Source organism: Aethalodelphis obliquidens, unplaced genomic scaffold, assembly GCF_003676395.1.
Source record: "Aethalodelphis obliquidens isolate GAN/ISIS:26980383/991018 unplaced genomic scaffold, ASM367639v1 scaffold147, whole genome shotgun sequence".
In the NCBI taxonomy this organism is placed as follows: domain Eukaryota; kingdom Metazoa; phylum Chordata; class Mammalia; order Artiodactyla; family Delphinidae; genus Aethalodelphis; species Aethalodelphis obliquidens.
The window spans coordinates 110,042-134,176 of NW_020838091.1; the positions used below are offsets into that span (position 1 = coordinate 110,042).

General features: G+C 47.1%; 1 protein-coding gene across 12 annotated transcripts in view; it reads left to right on the forward strand.

Annotated features, from left to right (window-relative positions):
- Positions 1-519: 519 nt before the first annotated feature.
- KDM5C (lysine demethylase 5C) overlaps positions 520-24,135 on the forward strand; it is a 32,941-nt gene continuing 9,325 nt past the window's right edge. For 4 of the 12 annotated variants that reach the window (XM_027099907.1, XM_027099912.1, XM_027099913.1 and 1 more), the window contains exons 1-14: positions 567-1,186; positions 5,481-5,558; positions 7,813-7,935; positions 8,229-8,399; positions 8,776-8,910; positions 9,658-9,781; positions 9,890-10,071; positions 11,108-11,266; positions 13,041-13,160; positions 13,287-13,445; positions 14,307-14,488; positions 14,586-14,748; positions 21,480-21,599; positions 21,709-21,903. In XM_027099907.1, the coding sequence (XP_026955708.1) occupies positions 1,037-1,186; positions 5,481-5,558; positions 7,813-7,935; positions 8,229-8,399; positions 8,776-8,910; positions 9,658-9,781; positions 9,890-10,071; positions 11,108-11,266; positions 13,041-13,160; positions 13,287-13,445; positions 14,307-14,488; positions 14,586-14,748; positions 21,480-21,599; positions 21,709-21,903 (2,061 nt within the window). In that variant the 5' untranslated portion in view covers positions 567-1,036. Of the gene's footprint in view, positions 1,187-5,480; positions 5,559-7,812; positions 7,936-8,228; positions 8,400-8,775; positions 8,911-9,657; positions 9,782-9,889; positions 10,072-11,107; positions 11,267-13,040; positions 13,161-13,286; positions 13,446-14,306; positions 14,489-14,585; positions 14,749-21,479; positions 21,600-21,708; positions 21,904-24,135 lie in introns of all 12 variants that reach the window. The other 8 variants (XM_027099908.1, XM_027099914.1, XM_027099911.1 and 5 more) reach the window with 6 other exon arrangements.

Below are 24,135 nucleotides of genomic sequence, written 5' to 3' on the forward strand. Positions count from 1 at the left end.
CATACCAGGTGAAAGTGTTCATTCAAATGCTGACTGACAATGACTCTTTGGGGTTAAGAATGGAAGCCCCATCTCTGAGAGGTCTCTACACGCAAACTTGGACAAAATAAATATTTTCTTCCTCTCCTCGGGACCCAGGATTCAAAAAATCCGCAATCCCCGGGGAGGGAGCAGCATCCCGACTTCCTTCGTTCAAAGCCCCAGAGGTATCCGCGCCTAGAGCTGGGAGCTGTGTACTACTCTCCTAATCTGCGGGCCTGCAGAAGGGTGCCTTGCAATCAGGCACCCGAAGCCGCCTTCTGTGGCCCACACCGGAAAGACCCGGGAGAAAGAGAGCGTGTTGGGGCGGGGCTCGCGCCAGGGCTGAGGTCATCGAGGGGGTGCCAGTTCGGACCCACCACCCACCAACGCCAACTCCTCTTCCGGTCTGTCTCCATAACGCGCATGCGCAGCACTGGCCTTTAAACGTGCACCGCCGGTCCACCGGAAAGAGGATCCGGCAGTTAATTACACTTTGTTCCTCCGCCGCTGAGGCGGACTATTTGCTCTCAGTCTGGGAAGCACTTTTGAGTTCCTGCTTCCTGATAGGGAACCCACGCCTGCCGATTCAGCTCAGTCTCCACGGGATGAAGGCTCCCTAGGGCTTGGCCTCACGCACGTTATACGAGGCTCGGAGGGACACCCTGCGGAGGGATCTGGTTTGTTGTGGTGAAGGGAGGGGGGAGACGCTGACAAACCAAGATGGCGGCGGCGGCGATGAAGGCCGCGGTGGTTGGGAGGAAACTGTGGTGTTGAAGGCTGCGGTAGTTCCGAGGCAGCGGCAGAGTTTGGAAGGAACGGAGCAGGACGAAGAGGTGGTAGCAGTAACGTCAGCCTGAGCCTCTCAGAGCGCGGCAGCTACACGCCCCCTGGGCCCTCGGCGGGCGGCGGCCGCCCCGCTTAGGGCCTAGTCCCCGAGCAGTGCCTCGGCTTCGTACAGCGGCGTCCGCCATGAGTCCTTAAGGGCCGTCCGAGCCCTCCAGTCCTAGGGCCCACCATGGAGCCGGGGTCTGACGACTTCCTGCCGCCGCCGGAGTGCCCGGTGTTCGAGCCTAGCTGGGCAGAGTTCCGAGACCCTCTCGGCTACATTGCGAAAATCAGGCCCATCGCCGAGAAGTCGGGCATTTGCAAGATCCGCCCACCCGCGGTAAGGCCCTGGGCTGGTGGTCGCCGGCGACCAGGCCGGGGATGATGAACTAGGGTAGCGGGCGGAGAAGTCTGGAGCGGAGGGCAGCTCGAGCTGTGGGGAGATGGGGTGGCTGGGACCGTTGTGGATGCGACGCGGGTCGGAGAAAGGGTGCTGGGGCCAGGGGTCCTTTCGTGGTGTGAGGGCCCTAAGTCGGAGACCCACCCCCACCCCCCAACTCCCACCCCGCCCTTCAGAACTACTCCTAGTAAGGTTCAAGACAGGGATGCCTAGTGGCCCCGGGGAGAGTTCCCAGAGAGGCACCCCGCACATCTCTTGGTTACCCCAAACCACCTAGGTCAAGGCTGCTCTAAATAAGGCTTTTCTCCCATTTACTGGCATCATTTCTCTTCAGGCAGGCAGTGTGGTGTAATGGAAAGATCACAGCTCTGAAGGGAGATAGATCTTAGTTCAGAACTCCACTCTGCAGCTTACCAGCTTTGTGACCTTGGACAAGTAACGTAATCTCTCTGAGCCTGTGAAATGGGTCCCATGAATGGTTATTTCGAGAATTGGATTAAACTAGGTAGCGTCTGTGTGTAGTAGGCACTAGATAAGTGGTAATTATTGTGACTGCAAAGGTGTTTGATGTGGTCATTGGTTTGCTCCTATGTGGGTTGACTCATATTTACTCACACCCTGCCAGGCCAGTCCATTTATGATAATATTCTGGGCTGGTAAGCCAGTCAGGAAATCAGTCTCACAGGCTCTATTTGGCTCCCCTGAGATGGGTTCAGGGAATTGTTCCCTTCTTTTCCTAGTCGAAGGCAATATCTGGGCCTTTCCTGCACATCACCGCCCAGGCTTGACTTCTGTGGAGAGTCTTGGACCAGTCAGTTTGGAGTGGGGTATATGAGTCCTTCCCAGAAGATTTCTAGTCTGACCTGTCCCAGGATGTAGGAGGTCCCAGAGAATAGGATATTCTTGGACTCCCAGAAACAGAATGGACGGATGGAAGTCTGCCTCCTTTGGAACCCTTGATACCCAGATGTCAGTGACAAAGGGCATATCTTTGCTCCTAGGCCTGGCTTCAGGCCAGGAGAAGTCCCCCAAGGGCTAGGATAGGCTGCCACCTTGCTAGCATGGAGGGGAAATGATGATATGCGTTGTTCAGTCACCACTTGGGATTCCAAGGGCACGAATTGAGTTTGTCTGCAACAGGGTATTCTTGAGTAGGTGTCTCCTGGCTGAAACCAAATGGGAAACCCTGCTGCCACCTGAGGAGGGCACCATAGGCCTCCTTATTCAACTTGGTGCTTTCTGGTGTTCAGCCATACATCTAGGCTGGTTTCAGATGGATCCTCTGAGAGGTGTTGGGTAAGCTGATTTCTTCCTTGTTGGAGCTTGGCCACAGATCTCTGAGGTTTCCTTGTCCATGGTGAGGAAGTGGCAGTGGGTAGTGAGAGGTCGGGAAGGCCAGCAGAAAGGAGAGGCTGGAGTCCTGGACAGCATCAAGGAGGCACTCCCTGAAGTGGCCCGGCAGGCCTGTGGGAAAGAGGCATATCTGCCATAAGGGGTAGTTGAGGCTTGAATTTTCTATCCCATTTTTCTATCTTGGACTTCTTGGGGCAGCCTGGCCTTGTGTGGGTATTGTTACCCTTCTTTGGGGGACCAGGGGTGGGATAGGTGACATGTCCCTGGGGTGTGTGTGTGTGTGTGTGTGTGTCCTGCAGGGGGCCGTCCTTTGTTATGCTTCTCTTCTCTACCCCAACACTGTACTTCCCTCTAATCCAGGAGACCTGGCTCTCTCTGGTTTTGTTCTGTTTTCCCCTCCGGTAGGGCTGCTCCTAGGCCTCCTTTAGGCAGCCAGGACTTCTGGCTGGAATTTAAAGCACTCACCCAAGTGGTGCTTGGGCCCAGAGTGAGAACCTTTGTATGGGTGGGTGCTTGGAAATTGAAGGTTTGCCTGAAGGGCCATTTGGATTCTGAATTGCTAGGCAGGTGACTGCTACTCTTGCGGAAGATGGGTGAGAGGAGAGTGTTGGTATACTGGAGTAGATGCAGGGGAGCTTGGAAGGGTCTTGCTTCCTGCATCAGGTAGCCAACCTTTTTATCACCATCATGACGTAGTGAGTATTTGGCACATGGGACTGAAGGCAGGATGAGGGAGCTTGTAGGTCCCAGGGAGAGCCAGGCAGGGAGATTTGTTGAACCTTTCCCAGCTATCTGTTGCATGCACAGCTCCTGCTCTAGGATTTCAGTTCTGCCATTTCCTGTCAGGTTGCTTGATGTTGCGCTTATTCTTATCTAGAACTTGATTCAGCAGGAAAGAAAGGTGCCTGGAGTTTGGGGTTTGAGCACCTTTCTGCCTGGATTACCTGCGCTGAGGGGAGTGCCCTACTGATGGGAGGCAAGAGGGCATGGGGAGCTTGTCTGGGCTTGAGCCATATCATTTTAGTTTGAGGGTTTTTTGTCGTTGTTGGGTTTGTTTGTTTGTTTTTGCCCCAGCTTCACTGAGTCCCATGTGTTTGCTACCTGCTTTGGCGGGGGGAATATGTGTGCATGCAAGTATGAGTCCTCTGGCCCCTTTCTGTTTTTTTCTTTTTTAAAAAAAATTAATTATTTTATTTTTGACTGCATTGGGTCTTCGTTGCTACTCACGGGCTTTCTCTAGTTGTGGCAAGCAGGGGCTACTCTTCATTCCAGTGCACGGACTTCTTATTGCAGTGGCTTCTCTTGTTGCGGAGCATGGGCTCTAGGGCACGCGGGCTTCAGTAGTTGTGGCACGCGGGCTCAGTAGTTGTGGCTCGTGGGCTGTAGAGCACAGGCTCAGTAGTTGTGGTGCACGGTCTTAGTTGCGCTGCGGCATGTGGGATTTTCCCGGACCAGGGCTCTCGAACCCATTCCCCTGCATTGACAGGTGGATTCTTAACCACTGCGCCATCAGGGAAGTCCCTGGCCCCTTTTCTCAAAGTGTGTGTACAGAAGAGGCCAACAGCTTTTCTTCTCTTTTACCATCCTCCTCCCCCACTTCCATATGTATGCACATGTGCGTGAACAGTCGTAGCCTGGTGTAGTGCAAAGAGCCTTGGACTGGAGGTCAGAAGACAGGGGTTCTAGTCTTGGCTCTACCACTAACTCAGCATGTGATTCTGGAGAAATCATATTTCTTCTCTGGGCCTCACTTTCTCCATTCATTAAATGAGGGCACTGGTCTAGGTTACTCGAGGTTCTTTTCACCACCCAAGCAGGAGCCAGGGTTCTGAGGAGGAAAGGACTGCGTGGGGTGTGGCGGGGGGGGGGGCAGGCGGGCATTGGGAAGAAGGCTTTTCACAGCTGCCCTTTGGGCAGGACACAACAAGCTCTGACTTGGCAGGACAGAGTCTCCCCCACTTTCATTATCTTTCCCTGACTTCCCTCCTTCTCCCCAAATCCTCCCAATTCTTTGCTACCACAGTCAGTGGTGCATCCCAGCACTTAGGACACCCCTCCCCGCTTCCTCCCCTGCCTCTTCCTGTACTGGGCAGGTGTTTGAGAGTGGACCCACAGGAAGCCTTTCTGACCAGGTGAGTATTGCAAATTCTTGCTCCTTGTTCCTTGCTCTTCCCTGCAGTGTCTATCTCAGGCCTTTTAAACTGAGAGAACAGACACTAAAGGCCCAAACCTTTAAATCCTGCCCAAATTGGAGATGAGCTACCCTGCATATGTATTGGGTAGTGAGGTCAGCCTTAGATGTCAAGTCTTAATGATGATTCTTTTGAATAACATTTTCATTTGAAAACCAGTTTAATTTTCATATCAGTCTTATGAGGAAGCCAGGGCAGGAGTTCATATTCCCACCTTACAGTTGAGAAAACAGGTTCAGAAAGGTAAAATCCCTTAGCTAGTAAGTAGTGGAGCTAAAACATGAACCCAGGTTTTCTGACTCCAGATCCTGTGTGCTTTCCAGTACTTCCAGACTGTGTGTCCTGTGCCTAGGGGATGAGGAGTTAATATGGGCATAGGGAGAGTTTGAAGTCAGCTGTTTTGGGCCCCATCTCTCTATTTCTTAAAATCCTAGCACTGTACTGTTGCAGGGACTCTGAAGACATTTCCTAGGGTATGTGCATGGGGTATTGGATGTGGACTTGAGGGGCTTCTAAAGCCCTGTAGTGAGTTGTGTGTGTATGGGTTGGGTGTTTGCCAGGTTAAAAGGTCTGACGTGGCTAGAGGTCTGGGAAGGCATGAATGGGGTGCTGAGCTGCTTTTGGTGCCCCTCTGGTCTTGCACTATACTGGAATAACCCAACTCCCTTTTTTCCTCTGTACCCACTCAGGACTGGCAGCCACCCTTTGCTGTAGAAGTGGACAACTTCAGGTTTACTCCCCGAATCCAGAGGCTGAATGAACTAGAGGTAAGATGACTAGCAACTGGTGGTGGGGTTGGGAGAATGGATACCTGAGCTCTGATCCCACTTCCCTCCTACCTTCTCTGTCTAAGGTACTTTACCTAACTAGGCCTTTGTTCTCTCTTCTGTGAAATTGCCTGGAGGGCATGGAGGAAGCTTTAGAGCTCTGAATGTAACCTAGAGCAGGAGCATTTAGCATCCCAAATCTGATAGCCCCAAGGCTGGGGGTGGCCCTTTCCCACAAAGGTTTGCTACTTCTGAAGCTCCCCTGTCAACTAACCTACCCTGCTTGGGTCAACAAAAGAGAAACATGGGGCTGGTTGAGACCCTTTCTTGCTTGGCCAGCTGAATGTGTCCTCATCTATCCAATTCATCTACAACCCTGTGCTTCCTACCTTTCTTCCATGGTGCTTGGTAAGGTGGGAGGTGAGGTGGATGGGCAGGAACAACACAAGAACTGGTCTGTGAGGAAGCTGGAATGGTTACAAACTTGGACAGAGAGTCAGGCAGGTAGGCTTTTCCCTCTCCTTTATGTTCCATACAGGAAATCTAGGCCCTTTGCATGGGTAAGATGAGGTTCTCCACTAAGGACTTGAGAATGCCCCAGGGCAATGAGAGTAGATGCCCTCAAGCCAGTTCCAGAGGTAAAGTTCTGGAGTTTCCCATGGAAGGTGTAGGGTAGAGGTATGCTACCACTCCTCTCCCTCATTATTATGTATCCTCAAGCCTTACTAGATGTCTGGGGTTGTGGGGGTGACTATTAGGCCCAACCGAATACCCGTTACCTAAAAGCGTACTTGTCTTCTAGACCACAGTTCCTCAACCTTGGCACTATTGACATTTTGGGCCAGGTAATTTTTTGTCGTGGAGGGCTGTCCTGTGCATTGTAGGATGTCTGTCAGCATCCCTGGCCTCTACCCGCATAGTACCCTCTCCCGGTTATGGCAACCAAAAATGTCTCTAGGCATTACTTAAATGTCCCCTGGAGGGCAAAATTTCTCCTCATTGAGAATCACTGTTCTAGAGTCGGTCTAGGTGCTGTGCTGGTCAGGGCAAAAATCATCTCTTGTATGGGGTACAAGGTCCTTAGAGAAATGGATCTGACCAGGTCTGCTGGGGTATAGCTAGGACAAGGTGTAGCCTACCATGGGACAGGGACAGGTTTTCTAGAGAGATAGTGCTGGCTAATGAGGGGGAGGGACAGGGATGGGCCAAGGTTGGAAAGCTAAGGGGTTGAGGTGGAGGGAGTAGGGTTCCTGGCCCCTTAGGGATTCTCATAGCAAAGGAGCCATAGGATGTTCCTTTCCACAAATAGACCTTACTTTTCCTCATCTGTGAAAGAACTGTCCCTGTTTCCCCCTAATGGGATCAGAGCAAGGTAATGAATGATAATGACTCACCCAGTTCTCCCTAGAACTAGGCCTTCTGATTAGGGTGAGGTGGTTATAGACTTGGGGCCTTGGGGAGCCCTTCTTGGGTCACTGAGATTTCGGGAAAGCATGGTACATGCCTTGTTCCTAGAATCTTTGGCCCACATTGGTTCCTGGGTAGGCCAGGTGGCAGTGCTGCTTTGGTACACCATCTCAGTTCTTTAGGCCATTCTATCTTTAGCATACACTCTCACCCTTCAGCTACCATGGAACAAATTTCATGGTGCATGTGAAGAGGTGAATGTTTTCTTTTGGAGCCTTCATTCTCTGAAACATGCCTAGAGCTTAGATTTAATTCCAAAGTTCCAGAGGGCATTCACTGTTCCTCTCATAAGTCTACCCTTCTGGGGTGAGTGGACTGGGCAGTTTTTTATTTCCCTCATAATCAGAAAACGGGTCCAGAGAATAGAACTGACTTACTCAAGACTATACAGCAGATTATTAGCAGAGGAAAAGCAAATATGTACGTTATTTGACACTCAGATCTCTTGGTACCTGCTGTGTGACTTGAGGAAGCAGGGACTCTCTGTAAAAGAAATGACAATACTTCTACAGCCCTGTCAGGGAGATTGAGAAAGAGTATATGTAAAGTTTTGGCTGTTATGACTCTACCTGCTCTGTTTTGGGACCTTGGGCTTCTCCTGTTGCCTGGAAGGTGGCAAAGATAAGAGAGGTGGGCGAGGTGCTACCTAGAGTTGGGGATCCAGTTCACTGGGAGAGGCCCTGGGTAGTGGGCTGCTCTGCATCCCTTCGCCTCCCCTAAGATTAGGCCAGAAGATAGGGGTCAGGTAGAGGGGGAGGCCGGCCTCTCTGAGCCATTTTTTCTCCAGGCCCAGACGAGAGTGAAACTGAACTACTTGGATCAGATTGCCAAATTCTGGGAAATCCAGGGCTCCTCCTTAAAGATTCCCAATGTAGAACGGCGGATCTTGGACCTCTACAGCCTCAGCAAAGTAAGAACAGGTTTTTCTCAAACCCCTCCCCACCCCACACCTTAATATCCTTGGTACTCTGGGGGCCACCTTGGTTTGGATATTGGATCTCTAGGCTACAGTGGAAGGGGCACAGCCTGGTAGCACACAAGCTGTCATCAGAACTTCTTGGCATCTCTTGGCTGCAATTTGAGTCTGAGTGGTGGAGGTAGGAGGGGGTAGCCTCCAGTGAAGTGAGGGGCTGGAGTTGTCCTCGTTGTCCTTTCTGTACATACATACAGCACATCCACGTCCCTTTCTGCTTGTCCTTACAGATCGTGGTGGAGGAAGGTGGCTATGAAGCCATCTGCAAGGACCGTCGATGGGCTCGGGTGGCCCAACGCCTCAACTACCCACCAGGCAAAAACATTGGCTCCCTGCTACGCTCCCACTATGAACGCATCGTTTACCCCTATGAGATGTACCAGTCTGGAGCCAACCTGGTGGTAAGGATGCCGAGCCGGGGTGGGAGTAGGCTTTCCCCTGCCAGATGCAAATTTCCACACTTGTTCTTAATGGAACTGGTTCAGTGGAGTGGACTGGAGACCTGGAGAGGTCTGGGAAGAGATGGAGTTTGGTTTAGTTGGGGAGATGGTTGCGGGGAGGTGGTTGGAAGGAGGGATGGCATAAGCAGAGGCATGAGAAGAATTCCCAAAGTGTGTGCTGGTGTCAGTGGCCAGTTGAGCAGGGCCTGTTGGGTGGGTGGGTGGCGGGCGGTGTGAAACCACGGCTTTGGTTGCTATTGGGTGAGGGTAAAGGGAGGTCCTTGCTGTTGGGAGCTGGGGCCCCATGCCCTGACCCTTACCCCTCACCTGTCCCCAGCAGTGCAACACACGTCCATTTGATAATGAGGAGAAGGACAAGGAATACAAACCCCACAGTATCCCCCTTCGACAGTCTGTGCAGCCCTCCAAGTTCAACAGCTATGGCCGGCGAGCCAAGAGACTACAGCCTGATGTGAGTACTTCCCTTCTTCTAACTTGGAGCTTTGGTGGTGAAGAGTCCTCTCCCTTCCCTCTGACCAAGGTTCTCTTCCCTGTTCCACTCTCCCTTCTCTTGGTTCTCTGAGTTCTGAGCAGTAGTGTGCCTTTTTCTGGCTTCACTCTTGCTCTTCCTCTACTCTCAGCTGAGCTTCTGAGCTGGGTTTTGATCTGTTTGTATAATATCTTTCCTATGTCTGGTGTTCTTGCCTGCCTTGTTCCTTTCCTGACTCACTCTGCTCATAGGGGAAGAACTCTTCTTTTTCTCCTTATAACTATATCTTAGCCTCAGGAAGAAGCTTATGTGCCGGCATTCTTCTGGGCATTGGGGATACAACAGAGAACAAGATACACACTGTCCCTGGGCTCACCGAAGCATGTAATTTACCAGATCATATTAGTCACTGCCATTTATTGGTAGATTCAAATACTTAGATTTCTTTATATATGTTTTCCTCAAACCCCTTGTAACTGTGAGATAGGAGTTAATATTCTCATTTTACAGTTGGAAAAACTGAGATCCCATCTTAATTCCATTCCAAGAGAGGAATGAGGAGGGAGTTCACTTACCCTCAGTCTCCAAAAAGCAATCTGAATTCTTGCCTGGGCCCACCCATGCCTCCACCCTGGCATGAACTCATGTGGTAGAGTCTAGGCTGTTGTTCTTTTAGGATGGGGCAGTCTGCCCAAGATAGTCTTGATTCATTTCCTTCTTTCCTTCCAGCCGGAACCCACAGAGGAAGACATTGAAAAGAATCCTGAGCTGAAGAAGCTTCAGATCTATGGGGCAGGCCCCAAGATGATGGGCCTGGGCCTCATGGCCAAGGATAAGACTCTGCGGAAAAAAGGTGAGGCCTGACAGGCTGGGGCAGTGTGAAGAATGGCCTCACCAGGGGAGAGGAGCCTGGGCCGTGACTTTCAGACTTGTACTTTAGAGCCATTCTCCTCTCTCCCAGATAAGGAAGGGCCCGAGTGCCCCCCTACCATAGTGGTGAAGGAGGAGTCAGGCGGGGACGTGAAGGTGGAGTCACCCTCACCCAAGACCTTCCTGGAGAGCAAGGAGGAGCTGAGTCACAGCCCAGAGCCCTGCACCAAGATGACCATGAGGCTGCGGAGGAACCACAGCAATGCCCAGTTTGTAAGGACCTAGCCCTGCCTTCCTAATGCTCTGCTTCTCATCCCTTCAACGAGCATTTCCCCAGCATGGCACTGGACCAGGTGGCATTAAGCAGAAAAGTGGGCCTGGTGGGCCCTGCCCTCAGGTAGCTCACTTAATTGGGGAAACAAGGCCAACTCACATGGAACAAAGAACAAGAAAGGGTGATCAAGTGCTGTCAACATGAAGTGCTGGAAGGGTGCAGAGGAGGAGACTCCCTCTCCATTGCTTCAGGATAAAGGCTAAGCTCCTCATTACAATGCATGATCCAGTCCCTGCAGACCTCTAGCCTCATTCCCCAGCACTGCCCACCTTACTCCTTCTGCTATAGCCACACTGAACTACTTGTAGGTATGTTTGTTTTTTTCCTGAGATGTGCCATGCTTTCTTTCCCCATCCTTTGTACATGCTGTTTTTTCTGCCTGGAAGAGTTTTCGCCTGTGCTCTGCCCCATTGCCAAATTCCAGTTTGCCTTCAGGTCTCAGTTTCAAGTGTCACCGTTTCAGTGAAGTTCTTCTCAAGGCTGTTCCTCCTTATCTCCAGCTGATTCGAGTGCTTCCTCCTTTAGGTTTCCATAGTACCCTTTTATGGGCTGCTGTTGGCAGTTTCCACACTGCCCTTTAATTTTTATGAACTTGTGCCTCTGGAGTACTATATGCCTTTAGAAGGCAGATGCCATGTCTCATTTATCGCTGTACTGAAGAGTCCAGCGTAATGTTGAACACATAAGTGTTCAGTAAGTATTGAATGAATAAAAATGGGGGATTCAGGACTGAATGATAAAGACTCTGCTATCACAGCTCTACAGTTAGTTTATTTGGGGAGGTGGTACGTGCATGCAGTTAAATTCCAGGCCTAGCATGACTAACCTGTACAGGGCCATGAATGATCCAGCCAGCAGGCAAGGTGGGTTTCTAATGGAGATCTTTGTGGACTAGGGTGCAGTCTGGAGGAGTCTGATGTTTGAAAGGCTGGACAGGGCTTAGGTTGATGAACTGTTGCCTCCCTCCCCTGGCAGATTGAGTCATATGTATGCCGAATGTGTTCCCGAGGGGATGAGGACGACAAGCTCCTGCTGTGTGATGGCTGTGATGACAACTACCACATCTTCTGCTTGCTGCCTCCTTTGCCTGAGATTCCCAAGGGTGTCTGGCGGTGCCCAAAGTGTGTCATGGCGGTAAGGACTTCCCAGCCCCAGTCTATGTCTGCCTCATAGGCTATCCTTGCCTTCCTTCATCCGGTCTTATTGAAAGCAGCCTTCTAGCTCAGCCACAGTCTTATGTTTTGGGTCCCTGGGGTGGGGCTAGGTTGGGCAGAACTTTGGGAGAAAGAAAAGGAGGACACTCAGCCTGTGTTCTCTGGGAGCTCTCGGACCACCCCGGGAGGTGAGAGTCATGATTAGACAGATCATATGTGATGACATATAATCAAATGTTAAATTGTGTGTTAGAAATTCAGATGTAGAAGTTCAGAGGACAGGAAAGTGACTAAGGGTAGTAATCAGGGAAGGTGTCAGCAATGAGATTTGGAGGACAGGAATATGAAAAAAAATGTTCTTTTGATTTCCAAGTTTTTTATTCTTTGTTTCTTTTAGAAAGCTTGGAAAATAGACAAATTACCTATCATCTCACCACCTAGAGACAACCATTGTTAATAGTCTGGTATATTTTCTTCTCATCTTTTCGTTGTTGCCTATATATAACTATCTTTAACAAGTTTGGGATCTTACTGTATATTTTCATTTGTTACTTTATAATCATTTTTCTATATTATTAAATTTATTCATGGGTATGATTTTTTTTTTTCCTTGTAGGGGGTCCATCATGTGGGTATAATATTTATTTAGGTATTTTCCTTCTTTTGTGATAATTAGATTGGTTTGCAGTGTTGTAGATTTTAACTACAAGAGGTGGGCAGGCTTTCTAGACTGGGGGATGGAGGAGTGCAGGAGTAAGGATACATGGGGATAGTGTACCTAGTGCAAGAGAGGCAGTGAGGAGAGCAGCTGTAGCAGCAGTGAGGGCTAAGAGGCCTGGGAAGTCTTTCAGTTCCATTTCATGAGCCTCCTACCTTGATCCAAATTCCGGGTGCTTGTCTACATCTCTCCCTCGGTTTCTGGAGAGTAGACGCTGACAGTTTCTTGCCCTGTCAACTGTGGTCACAGAGACCAGGTGTGCACGTGCACACACACTAGACACACACAAATGAGGAAAGAGACCAGGGCAGTGCATAATTGCCTTGGTAGTGGTGGGGATTCCTTTAGGGAGGAGTTTGGATACCAAAAGTATCATAGACAACAGACTGTCAGGTCTACTTGGCTCTCTTCTCTAAGTGGTTGTGGGCCAGTGGACCAGATTGACTTTTAGTTTTCAGACATGAGCAGAAGGTGTGTCTGACTGGGGTACATACATCTCTCATCTAAAACCACGAACATAGATACAAAGTGAGTTAGACACACGTCCTGTCTTCTGAGACAGTGTAAAGAACAGGAATAGTGTGGGGTTTGACACTAGGAGTTGGTGCCTTCGTTTCCCATCCTCCAAGCTACTAGAATATTCAGTGTCATTTTCCCAGGTCTGTAGTTCCAGTCTGGGCATAAAACTTCTCTAAGCATCCTGTATAAAGTCACATTTTATCTTGAGAGAAAAAATACTGGCAGAAGAGCATGGGGTAGCATATTTAAGTCAGAGCCCATGGTTTAGATAGTAAAGTCCTAAAGGAAGAGAAGAGCAAGAGCATGGTAGAAGTGCATGTGGGGAATGAAGAGACTAACTGTGCTCAAGTGCTAGGAGGAAAAGGTAGAGCTATGACGTGAGACCTGCCTCAGGGGCCTTCAGTACAGACCTAGGGCTGTTCTCCTTCTGACTCCTACCCCATATTCCAGCTCCGCTTTTGAGGATTCTCCACCTCTTTGCCTCTGCCTTGGTGACGTGTTCTCCTTTGGGTTTCAGGAGTGTAAGCGCCCCCCCGAAGCCTTTGGCTTTGAGCAGGCTACCCGGGAATACACTCTGCAGAGCTTTGGCGAGATGGCTGACTCCTTTAAAGCCGATTACTTCAACATGCCCGTACACGTAGGTGATGGAGGGCTGGGGTAGTGTCAGGGCTAGGGTCATAGGTGCCTGATGGTCAATAGCTCTCCTGGGTCAGTGGGGCCAGGATATGATGGGCCATGGTCATCTGCTACCCCTGTTCCTTAGATGGTGCCCACAGAACTCGTGGAGAAGGAATTCTGGCGGCTGGTGAATAGCATTGAGGAAGATGTGACTGTTGAGTATGGGGCTGACATCCATTCCAAAGAATTTGGTAGCGGTTTCCCCGTCAGTGACAGTAAGCGGCACCTAACCCCTGAGGAGGAGGTGAGTAGGTGATTCATGGTTATGTCAGCTGTGTGACTTAAGCAAGTCATTTAGTATCTGAAAGACTCAGTATCTCTATAGGATGGGGACTATTATGCCTACCTTATATGGTTGCTGTGAGATGTAGATGGGATGATATGTGTAAAGAACACAGCCTAATATCTGGCATGGCATCTCCAGCCATGATATTGGCTGTTTATTTTGTCTGTAGAATGGGGACAGTATCCATTTTACAAATTTTATAAGAATTAAATGAGAGGGCTTCCCTGGTGGCGCAGTGGTTGGGAGTCTGCCTGCCGATGCGGGGGACACGGGTTCGTGCCCCGGTCTGGGAGGATCCCACATGCTGCAGAGCGGCTGGGCCCGTGAGCCATGGCCGCTGGGCCTGTGCGTCCGGAGCCTGTGCTCCGCAACGGGAGAGGCCGCAGCGGTGAGAGGCCCACGTACCGCAAAAAAAAAAAAAAAAAAAAAGAATTAAATGAGAAGGTATATGAAGTACCTGGCAGGGTGCCTGGCTCATTCATAAGAAGTGTTCAGGGACTGGGATTGTAAGTTCAGGAAATAATGAGGCCCTAGGCCTGTATCAAGGGAAGGGTGCATTTTGGTCCAGAGCAGGGGCTTTTAACTTGCAGATATTTTGGTGGGTGGGCACATCTATAAACCTCCCTAAAATTGAAGTAAAGTGAAGTGGATTGAAATTTTGTGTGTATGCATTTGACGGAGGCAGGGGGAAGAACACCTATATTATTTCTTAGATGTTTCAGAAAGGTCTATGACCTCGAAATTAAGGTTCCCTGGGCTAAAGATCTCCACTCCTTAGCAAAACTCTCATCCCTTTTCCACAAATACCTGACCTGACAGGAGTATGCTACTAGTGGTTGGAACCTGAATGTGATGCCGGTGCTGGAGCAGTCCGTACTGTGCCACATCAATGCAGATATCTCCGGCATGAAGGTGCCCTGGCTCTACGTGGGCATGGTCTTCTCAGCCTTTTGCTGGCATATTGAGGATCACTGGAGTTACTCCATTAACTACCTCCACTGGTGAGTGGGGTCCTGGTGAGCCAGGGAAGCAGTCAGGGTGGGCTCCTTCAGTACCATAGGTGTGTCCACTCTACATGTCTCCTTTCTGCTTGGCCAGGGGTGAGCCGAAGACCTGGTATGGGGTACCCTCACTTGCAGCAGAACATTTGGAAGAGGTGATGAAGAAGCTGACACCTGAGCTCTTTGATAGCCAGCCTGACCTTCTGCACCAACTTGTCACCCTCATGAATCCCAATACCCTCATGTCCCATGGTGTGCCGGTGAGTGTCCAGGAAATAGGGCAAGGTGTAGGAATGAGTTAGTGGTGTCCTTTGTGGTGGTGGTGGTGGTGGTGGTGGTCATTGTCTGGAATCTACCCCTGCCCCTTTCTCATTCCTATTCTGTCTTAATCAGGCTATAGGTTTGACAGAAATAATAGTGATTAGAGATACAATGTGATGGTGAGCCCTCTGGGCCTGATGTTTGAGGGCAACACCTTAGGGATGGCTTCCACCAGTGGAAAAGGGAAATAGAGGAAGGACTGGGCAAGACAAGTCTCCTTACTCTTAAGGGCACACATCATTTCCATTCACCTCTGGTTAGTCACAGCTTAGTCACATGGCCACATCTAGCTGTGAGGAAAACTGGACAATCTGATTTTTATTAAGGATGGTCATGTACCAGCTACAAATTGGAGGTCATGCTATTAAGAAAGAGGGTGAGAATGAATATAAGGGGACAACTAGCAGTCTCTGCTATCCTTTCCATATTGTGACCCTTCTTGGAGCAGTGGGTAGGTCTGTTTATTTATTTAACAGGTCAGAGTTCTATGGTGGTAATTAGTTTGCAATATATAAGTGTACCAAATCCACATGTTGTACACCAACATGTTATATGTCAACTATATCTCAGTAAAGCTGGGACGGGGTGGGGGGAAGTAACCTAAAAAAAAAAAAGGTGCCAATATCTTTCAGCATTTAAAAAAAAAAAAGCTGAACCCAGAGTCCTGACTTGTCCTGTTCTCCTTCTCTGTGGACTTCTCTCCCACTCTGGGTATACATCCTGGCTTACCTATAAGGGGCTTTATATTCCTGGGAATTTCTGACGTTGAATAGTATCGGCCAGTTTTCTGGTGTGGATCTTAAAATAACCTGATCAACAGTCCTGTAGAAACAGGAATGAGTACATCTTCCACCTCTGCTTTCAGTCTTATTCATTCTGTGCTGCTACTCCTCCCCACTCCCTTCAACCCCGTGCCCCCAAAACCATCCTTGGCTACCTTACTGCTTAGTCTAGTGCGCGGGACAGTAAGCAGTCAGTACATATTGAATTAATATCTCCTTGAAATCCCTGGTCATCTGTACAGTAGGTCAGTGGTTCTTGCCTGAATTTCTTCTTGCCTTCAGCTTGTTTTGCTATACTATATAACCTATGAGTAATACTTTTTATTATGCATTTTAGTGATACTTAACCAAGGTTTGAGATATCTAGGGAATTAGAGGAAACGCATTCCTTTTCCCTCTCTGCATCACCTCATTTAAGAATTACTGGGAAAAAAAAAAAAAGAATTACTGGACTCAAGATGTAGCAATGACCAAGGGCCCTTCAAGTTATGCTCTTCACAAGTAGACATTGGGTCTGACCTTTCCTCAGACTCCTTTCTTCCTGACCCACAGCATCAGTTCTTTCCCACAGTGTCAAGGAGAATTATAAGAGTAGAAGAGGATTCTCCTTAAGGATTCAGACAGCTAAGATTCATACATACATACATACATATATATACACACATATATATATTCATTCAATTCTAATCTCTTTTTATTTATTTATTTTTGCGGTACGCGGGCCTCTCACTGTTGTGGCCTCTCCCGTTGAGGAGCACAGGCTCTGGATGCGCAGGCTCAGCGGCCATGGCTCACGGGCCCAGCCGCTCCGCAGCATGTGGGATCTTCCCGGACTGGGGCACGAACGTGTGTCCCCTGCATCGGCAGGCGGACTCTCAACCACTGCACCACCAGGGAAGCCCTAATCTCTTCTTAAAAAACTTTTATCACAGACTTTTTTGCTTCCACCTTCACAGCATTTCTCCTGCTCATAGCTACCCAGCTTCTCTGGCCAGCTGCTGTTTCACCACCCCACCCTCTGTCTGCCAGGCCCTTCCTATAGGTAGTTCCCAGCATCTCCAGGCTCTTTGGACTTGGCAGTATCCCCTCAATCCAGGACATCTGATTTTCATATTCACATGTCGGCAGGCTGCAGTTTAGCCAGCTGGAGGTCCCTCAGAGCTATCTTTGGCCGCACTCCCCCCCCCACCTCACCCATCTTCCCCTTTGGTGAGAGAGGGCCATTTCTTTTTATAGAGATATATAGTATAAGTATTTTTATTATAAAAGAAACATCCCCCCTTTCCAAAAAATGGCAGTAGAGAGGTCATCTCTATATCCTCCACATTTTGTTACATTTCCATCTTTTTTATGTAAGTTTTGACATGACAGTAATCAGTGTATGGATTTTATAATCTCTTTTGTTAAGTTTGATCATCTAGAATGGCATTGTCCAATTTGGTAGCCACTAGCCACATGTGGCTATTGAGCACTTGAAACATGGCTAGTCCCAGCTGAAATGTACTGAAAGTATAAAACATATGTTGGATTTCAAGACATTGTATGAAACAGAGAATGAGAAATATCTCAGTAGTACTTTTGTATACCAATTACACATTAAAATGATAATATTGTGGATATATTAAATAAAATACATTGAAGTTAATTTCACCTGTTTCTTTTTACTTTTTTAATGTGGCTACTGGAGAATTTAAAAAGTACATATGTGGCTGGCATTATATTACTTTTGGACAATGCTGGTCTAGAATAATTTTTTACTTCCTCACCATGAACTATTTATAACCATCTTTTTTGAAAAACGGCTTTATTGCAGTATAATTTACATACCATAAAAATCACGCATTTTAAATGCACCATTCAGTGAATTTACAGGGTTGTGCTACCATCACCACAATCCAGTTTTAGAACATTTCCATCACCCCAAAAGGATCCCTTGTGCCCTTTTGCAGTCACTCTTCATTCCAACCCCTAGTCCCAGGCAACCACTGATCTGCTAACTCTAAAAATTTGCTTTTTCTAGACAGTTCATATAAATGGAATAATATGTGGTCTTTTTTGTCTGGCTTTTCACTTAGCATAATATTTTTGAGGTTCATCTATGTTATAGCTTGCTTCAGAACTTCATTCCCTTTTGTGATGGAATAATATTATATTGTATGGATATACTACATTTTGTTTGTCCATTCACCAGTTGATGGACTTTTGGGTCATTTTTTAATAGCTGCAGAATGTGAGGAGAGCTTTCTAAAAAAAACTGCATAGGAAACAGTAAAGTGACATTGCCAAAATGAGGGTGCATTAGGTTCTATTTCTGGCTCTGCTACTTGAGGCTTCTGTGGGACTCAGTTTTCACATCTGTAAAATTAAGGCTGGGACTAGATCATTCAGCAAATACTGCTAGAACTCCCTCTGTGTACAGGACCTCTGGTCAGCACCCTGAAAGCAAATAAACTAATCCCTGCCTTTAGTCATGTGCAGTTGAGTAGAGGACAAAGGTGAGTAAACAACTGGAATAAAATATTAGAGGTGCTACAAAAGGACAACAGACTGGGTCATTAGGAAGTAGGGGCGGCGGGGGGAGGTCAGGAAAGCATTTGTAGAAGTGGTGACACTTGAAGGAAGAGTAAGAGTTTGCCTATTGGGGCCGTGGCTTTATCATGTAGTTATGGGGATTCAAGTGAGGGGTTCTCAACAGGGACATTACATAATCAGGTTTGCATTTTGGTTGGGGAAGACAATTCTAGTGGTTGGTAATGGGGGCCAGTGCAGTAGTACAAGCAGTAAATACTGATGTTGCCTCTAAGTAGGGAAAGATTTGAGAAGAAAATGTACTGGAGGTGGGAACTGATACATGGCCTGAATAAATGTGCAGATTCAGTATTGTTAGGATGCTGATTCTCTCCTCATTAGTCTGGTACCCTAGCAGATGAATTGTTGGGTTGAAGGCTATAAACATTTTAGGTTTTTGGTTATGTGTCAGCGATTTTGCTTTCCAGAGAGAAGTTATTGGTCCCCATAACAGCACTGTACTTATTTCACTGTGTCTTCATCAGCATGGAATGTTCATTTTAAAAAACTTTGCAAGACTTCTTGGTAAAGACAGCTAATTAAACGTACACATGGCTACTTCCATTCCTTACTGAAACTTCACAAAATGCCACAAAGTGATTTTTTTTTAAGGTTAAAAAAAAAAATCACAGAGATGGGGAAAACAAGAAAAGAGACAATGATAAACAAAATTCTTGAAACTAGGAAACAGATAAGAAAACTGAATCTTAAGCCACTTCTGGAATATCTGAGAACCAATCTGATTTATACCTCAGTACCCCCCAAGGGTTCAGTAGTTGGTTGCAGCAGACATTCCAGGGAGTAAAGACCAGGGAGTAAAGACAAATGGGGTAAAAATAAAGATTGGTTCATATTTATATAAGAAGCTATGGGAGGGACTTCCCTGGTGGCACAGTGGTTAAGAATCCACCTGCCAGTGCAGGGGACATGGGTTCAAGCCCTGGTCTGGGAAGATCCCACATGCTGCGGAGCAACTAAGCCCGTGTGCCACAACTGCTGAGCCCGTGTGCCACAACTACTGAGCCCGCATGCCACAACTACTGAAGCCTACGCGCCTAGGGCCTGTGCTCCACAACAAGAGAAGCCACCGCAATAAGAAGCCCAAGCACCGCAACAAAGAGTAGCCCACGCGCAGCAACGAAGACCCAAAGCAGCCAAAAATAAATAAATAAATAAATAAATATTTTTAAAAAGCAGCAGCTATGGGATCCTCACCCACACTGGGCAGCTGGAAATGTGACCCTCCCTCACTCTAGCAAAAGACTGTGAGATTTACTTTCAAAGAGGTTGAAATAGATCTCTGGATTGAGGTCTTCTAGGTACAGTTGAGAGTAGAAGTATAGTGAAACTAGTAGGATTCACTGTATACCTACTGAATGCTGAGGTTCCCAGCCATCTTCCTCCACTTGGCTCTTAGAACAATAGCAAGCCAGACCTTTTTCCTTCAGGCAAAAAAATAGGAGTTTTCTCTGGGGAATCTGACTGGCCCAAAAGGAAAGACCTAGAGTTTCCCAAACTAAGTGGTTTCACTCTACAGTGGCTCACAGTTGACAAACTTCACCTCTGTACTCAGAACTTTCATTTAGCCTTTTCATTTCTTACTCTTGAATATAACTAGATAGCCACAGATTAACAGACAACTGAGAAAATTCTAGAATAAACAAAGTAGAACCAAATAGTAAAAAAGCAGCTTGGACAAACAGAGGCTAGGCAGGGAGAAGTAAACTTCAAAAAGAAAAGGAAAAGAAACCTTATTAATACCTTCAGAGATGAGCATATATTGCAAACATAAAATAAGAACAGGGTGCTATTTTAAAAGAACATGCTGAGAACGAAAATTAAGATAGCAAAAGTGGAAGACGAAAAAAAAATAAAAAGCTTAGAAGATAAACAGTTAAGGAGATCTCCCAGAAAATAGAATAGAAAGATAAAGATGGAAAAAGGTAGAAAAAGTTAGAGAATTTGTTCTGGGGGTTCAATATTCAAATAATTCTCTCTGAAAAGAGAATAAATGAAAACTGAAAGGATCAAATTGTTAAGAAATTGTTCAAGAAAATTTCCCTGAACTGAATGACAGTTTCCAGAATCAGAGGGCCTACCCAGTACATGAATGCAAATAGATCCACACCAAGGTATACCTGGTGAATTTTCATATCAAACAATGGGACCAGAAGACTCCTACAAGCTTTCTGAGAGAGAAAACAGGTTTCATTCAAAACATTAGGAGTCAGAACAGCTTTAGACTTCAAAAGCAACACTGGAATCTAGAAGACTAGAGCCATGCCTTCAAAATTATTTTCTTTCTTTCTTTTTTTTTTTTTCCAAAATGATTTTCAACTTAGAATTTTATGGGCAGTCAGATTATCAAGGTTGAGAGTAGAATAGAGGCATTTTTTTAAAAAGTTCTTCCCACCATTTCTCAGGAAGCTGTTGGACGATGTGCTTAAGCACAGCAAAGGAACAAACCAAGAAAGAGGAAGACATGGGATCTAGGAAACAGGAGATCTGTCGTGGGAGAGTGACAATCCAGGGAGGGCAGCTGGTCCCAATTGAAACAGATCATAAGGCTCCATGAGAGACTGCTACAGAAAGGTGAAAAGTGGTAGGAGAGAGGAAAGTTGGACACTTGTCCAAAAGGTTGGGATTAAATTACTAATACATACAGAGAAAAGTAAGCAAATTGAGACATAGGAGGCTATTTTTAATATAGTCTAGAAGCATGTTATTTAGGGAAGCCCCGGGTCTGCTGACTTTATAACAAATCGTACAGAACCACTTGGTTCTTGAAACTGCTTACATGACTGGTAACAAAAATTAATGAAAAAACATGTCCAGCTTAATGAAAAGTGATGTTTTGAATTTTTAAAAAATTATTAGGGGGCCTCCCTGGTGGCGCAGTGGTTGAGAGTCTGCCTGCTGATGCAGGGGACACGGGTTCGTGCCCCGGTCCGGGAAGATCCCACATGCCGCGGAGCGGCTAGGCCCGTGAGCCATGGCCACTGAGCCTGCGTGTCCGGAGCCTGTGCTCCGCAACGGGAGAGGCCACAACAGTGAGAGGCCTGCGTACCGCAAAAAAAAAAAAAAAAAAAATTATTAGGGAAGTTGAAATATTTTGGTATATGTACATTTCCTGCTTTTGACTCAAATTTTCCTGTCATCACAAATCAAAACCTTGAGAGCAGAGACCAATGGTCCTTTCTTTCGGAGTTGGAGGGTCTGGGAATCTGTTGTCAGACTGTGTTCCCTGAGACTTTCCTTCTTCTCCTTAAGAACCCTGGACTTAGATCTCTGTCTCAATGACCTTGGCTTTTCTTCCTCAGGTTGTCCGCACAAACCAGTGTGCAGGAGAATTTGTCATTACCTTCCCTCGTGCTTACCACAGTGGCTTTAACCAAGGCTACAACTTTGCTGAGGCTGTCAACTTTTGCACTGCTGACTGGGTGAGTCTGGAGTGTGATGGGATGGCAGGGAGAAGCAGGAGGGTTGTGGGGAGGCTGAGGCACCATCGCCTCCAGACTTGGCCATACTCAACCTTGAACCTGTCCACAGCTGCCAGCTGGGCGCCAGTGCATTGAGCACTACCGCCGGCTCCGAAGATACTGTGTCTTCTCCCATGAGGAACTCATCTGCAAGATGGCTGCCTGTCCAGAGAAGCTGGACCTGAACCTGGCAGCAGCTGTGCATAAGGAGATGTTCATCATGGTTCAGGAGGAGCGGCGTCTACGAAAGGCCCTGCTAGAGAAGGTGGGTGGTGGGGAGAGTGCCCTGGATTGGGTGCCCTAGTCTGGCAGAGGTGGGGGGGAGGAAGAAGTAGAAGATGTAGCCACTTCTCTTAGGGAGTAGTGAAAAGAACTAGACACATCTGGATTGGAAACTACAATTCCATTCTCTACCATTTACTAATAACTGTTAGTAAGTTAATTTACTTTACTGAGCATCAGTATCCCCATCTGAAAAAAAATGGGGATGATAATAGTGCTTTTTTTTGGGATAGTTGAGTGGATTTAAGATGTTTGTTAAGTAAGTGACCCATAGCAGGTGCTGTTATTGCTAATGATGTTATTGCATCATTATTTAAATAACCCAAGACCAACTGACATATGAAACCCCCACTTGCTGGTAAGCTGGATAACCTTTTCAAGTTAGTTAACCTCTCATAGTCTCACTTTGCCACTCTGTAAAATGGGAATAAATACCTCACTTGCAGGGTGGTTGTAAAGCTTGAGTAAGGTGATTTATGTCAAAGCATCTATTGCTGCACTTGCAGTGTAGCAGATGCTATTATTGGTAATATTAGTACATGAAGAAAATGATAGAAATATGGAACATTTCTTAAGAAATGCCATTTTATTACACTCATATAGTTCAGTAGCTCAAACTAGGTTAATATTACTGAGTAGAAGGCGGTCTTCCTTTAATAGATTTCTCATAACATGTCAGTTTGGTTTGTAGATGAGTGGCACCGCTATTCATGTAGTTTAGCTGCCTTCTTTTTTTTTTTTTTTAATGTGGTACGTGGGCCTCTCACTGTTGTGGCCTCTCCCATTGCGGAGCACAGGCTCCAGACGTGCAGGCTCAGTGGCCATGGCTCACGGGCCTAGCCGCTCCGCGGCATGTGGGATCCTCCCAGACCGGGGCATGAACCCGTGTTCCCTGCATCGGCAGGCGGACTCTCAACCACTGCGCCACCAGGGAAGCCCCAGCTGCCTTTTTAAAGCTCCAAACTTGTCCAGTTAGGGAGTTGACTTAGTGAGAGTCCTCCATAGGATTACAAAGGAATGCTGGTCCTGAGGAATCCCTTGCTGGATCCCTTTTCTTAAAATAAGAAAAGTTAGGGTAATACTTTCTTATTTTAAAGCTCATTTATAACTTTCCTATGAGCATGGGTTGCAAGGAGAATTGCAGCTATGGTAAGTGTTGGAAGTCTGGGGCCTGTCAGTCTGTGGTATTAGTTGGTGAGCCCCTGGGCTTTTCTAGGCATCATTTGCTCTCTCTGTTCAGTACTGTTATTGGATGATCACTCTGGGGCTGTGCTACACTACAGAAGGAGTCAAAGCAAGGTGGGAAAAGATGTTTCCATCCTAACACTCAGAATTCTTTACACTTGGCCCTTACCTAAGGAGAAGGGTTCTGAACCCCATAAATTCTGTAAAAGATTGTGTGTGTGTGTGTTTGAGTCCTTTTCTGGGGAGAGGGCTCATAGCTTGCATCCAGTTCTCAAAGGAGTCCATGATCCAAGAATACCTAGGGGCTTCATCCTTTTAGCAGCATTCTCTGGCTTCAGAATCAAAATAGGCTGCAGACAGATTCTCACTTTGGGCAAGTTACTCTCTCTGAGACTTAGTTTCCTCCTTAGCAAAATGAGACAGGCCTGTGAAATAGGTATCCTTATCTGAAGATTAGAGCCAATATCAGTAAATATTTGTTGGGCACCTATTCTTTTTTCCCCTCCTATAGTCATCATGTTGTACATTGGATCCCCCAAACTTATTTATCTTCTAACTGGAAGTTTGTATCCTTTGAGCAGCATCTCCATATTTTCCCTACCTCCCTAGCCCTTGGCCACCACCATGCTACTGTTTCTTTCTTTTTTTTTTTCTTTCTGGCTGCATTGCAAGCTGGCTTGCAGGATCTCAGTTCCCTGACCAGGGACTGAACCCAGGCCTTGGCAGTGAAAGCCCAGAATCCTAACCACTAGGCCACCAGGGAACTCCCACTACTCTGTTTCTATGAGTTTGGCTTTTTTAGATTCCATATATAAGTGATATCCTATAATACTTGTCTTTTTTGTCTGATTTGTTTGACTTAGTATAATGTCCTCAAGGTCCATCCATGTTATTACAAATAGCAGGATTTATGTCTTATGGCTGAATAATATTCCATTTTATATGTGTATGTATGAATACACACACACACACACACACACACACACACACACACACACACACACACACACACACACACACACACACACAC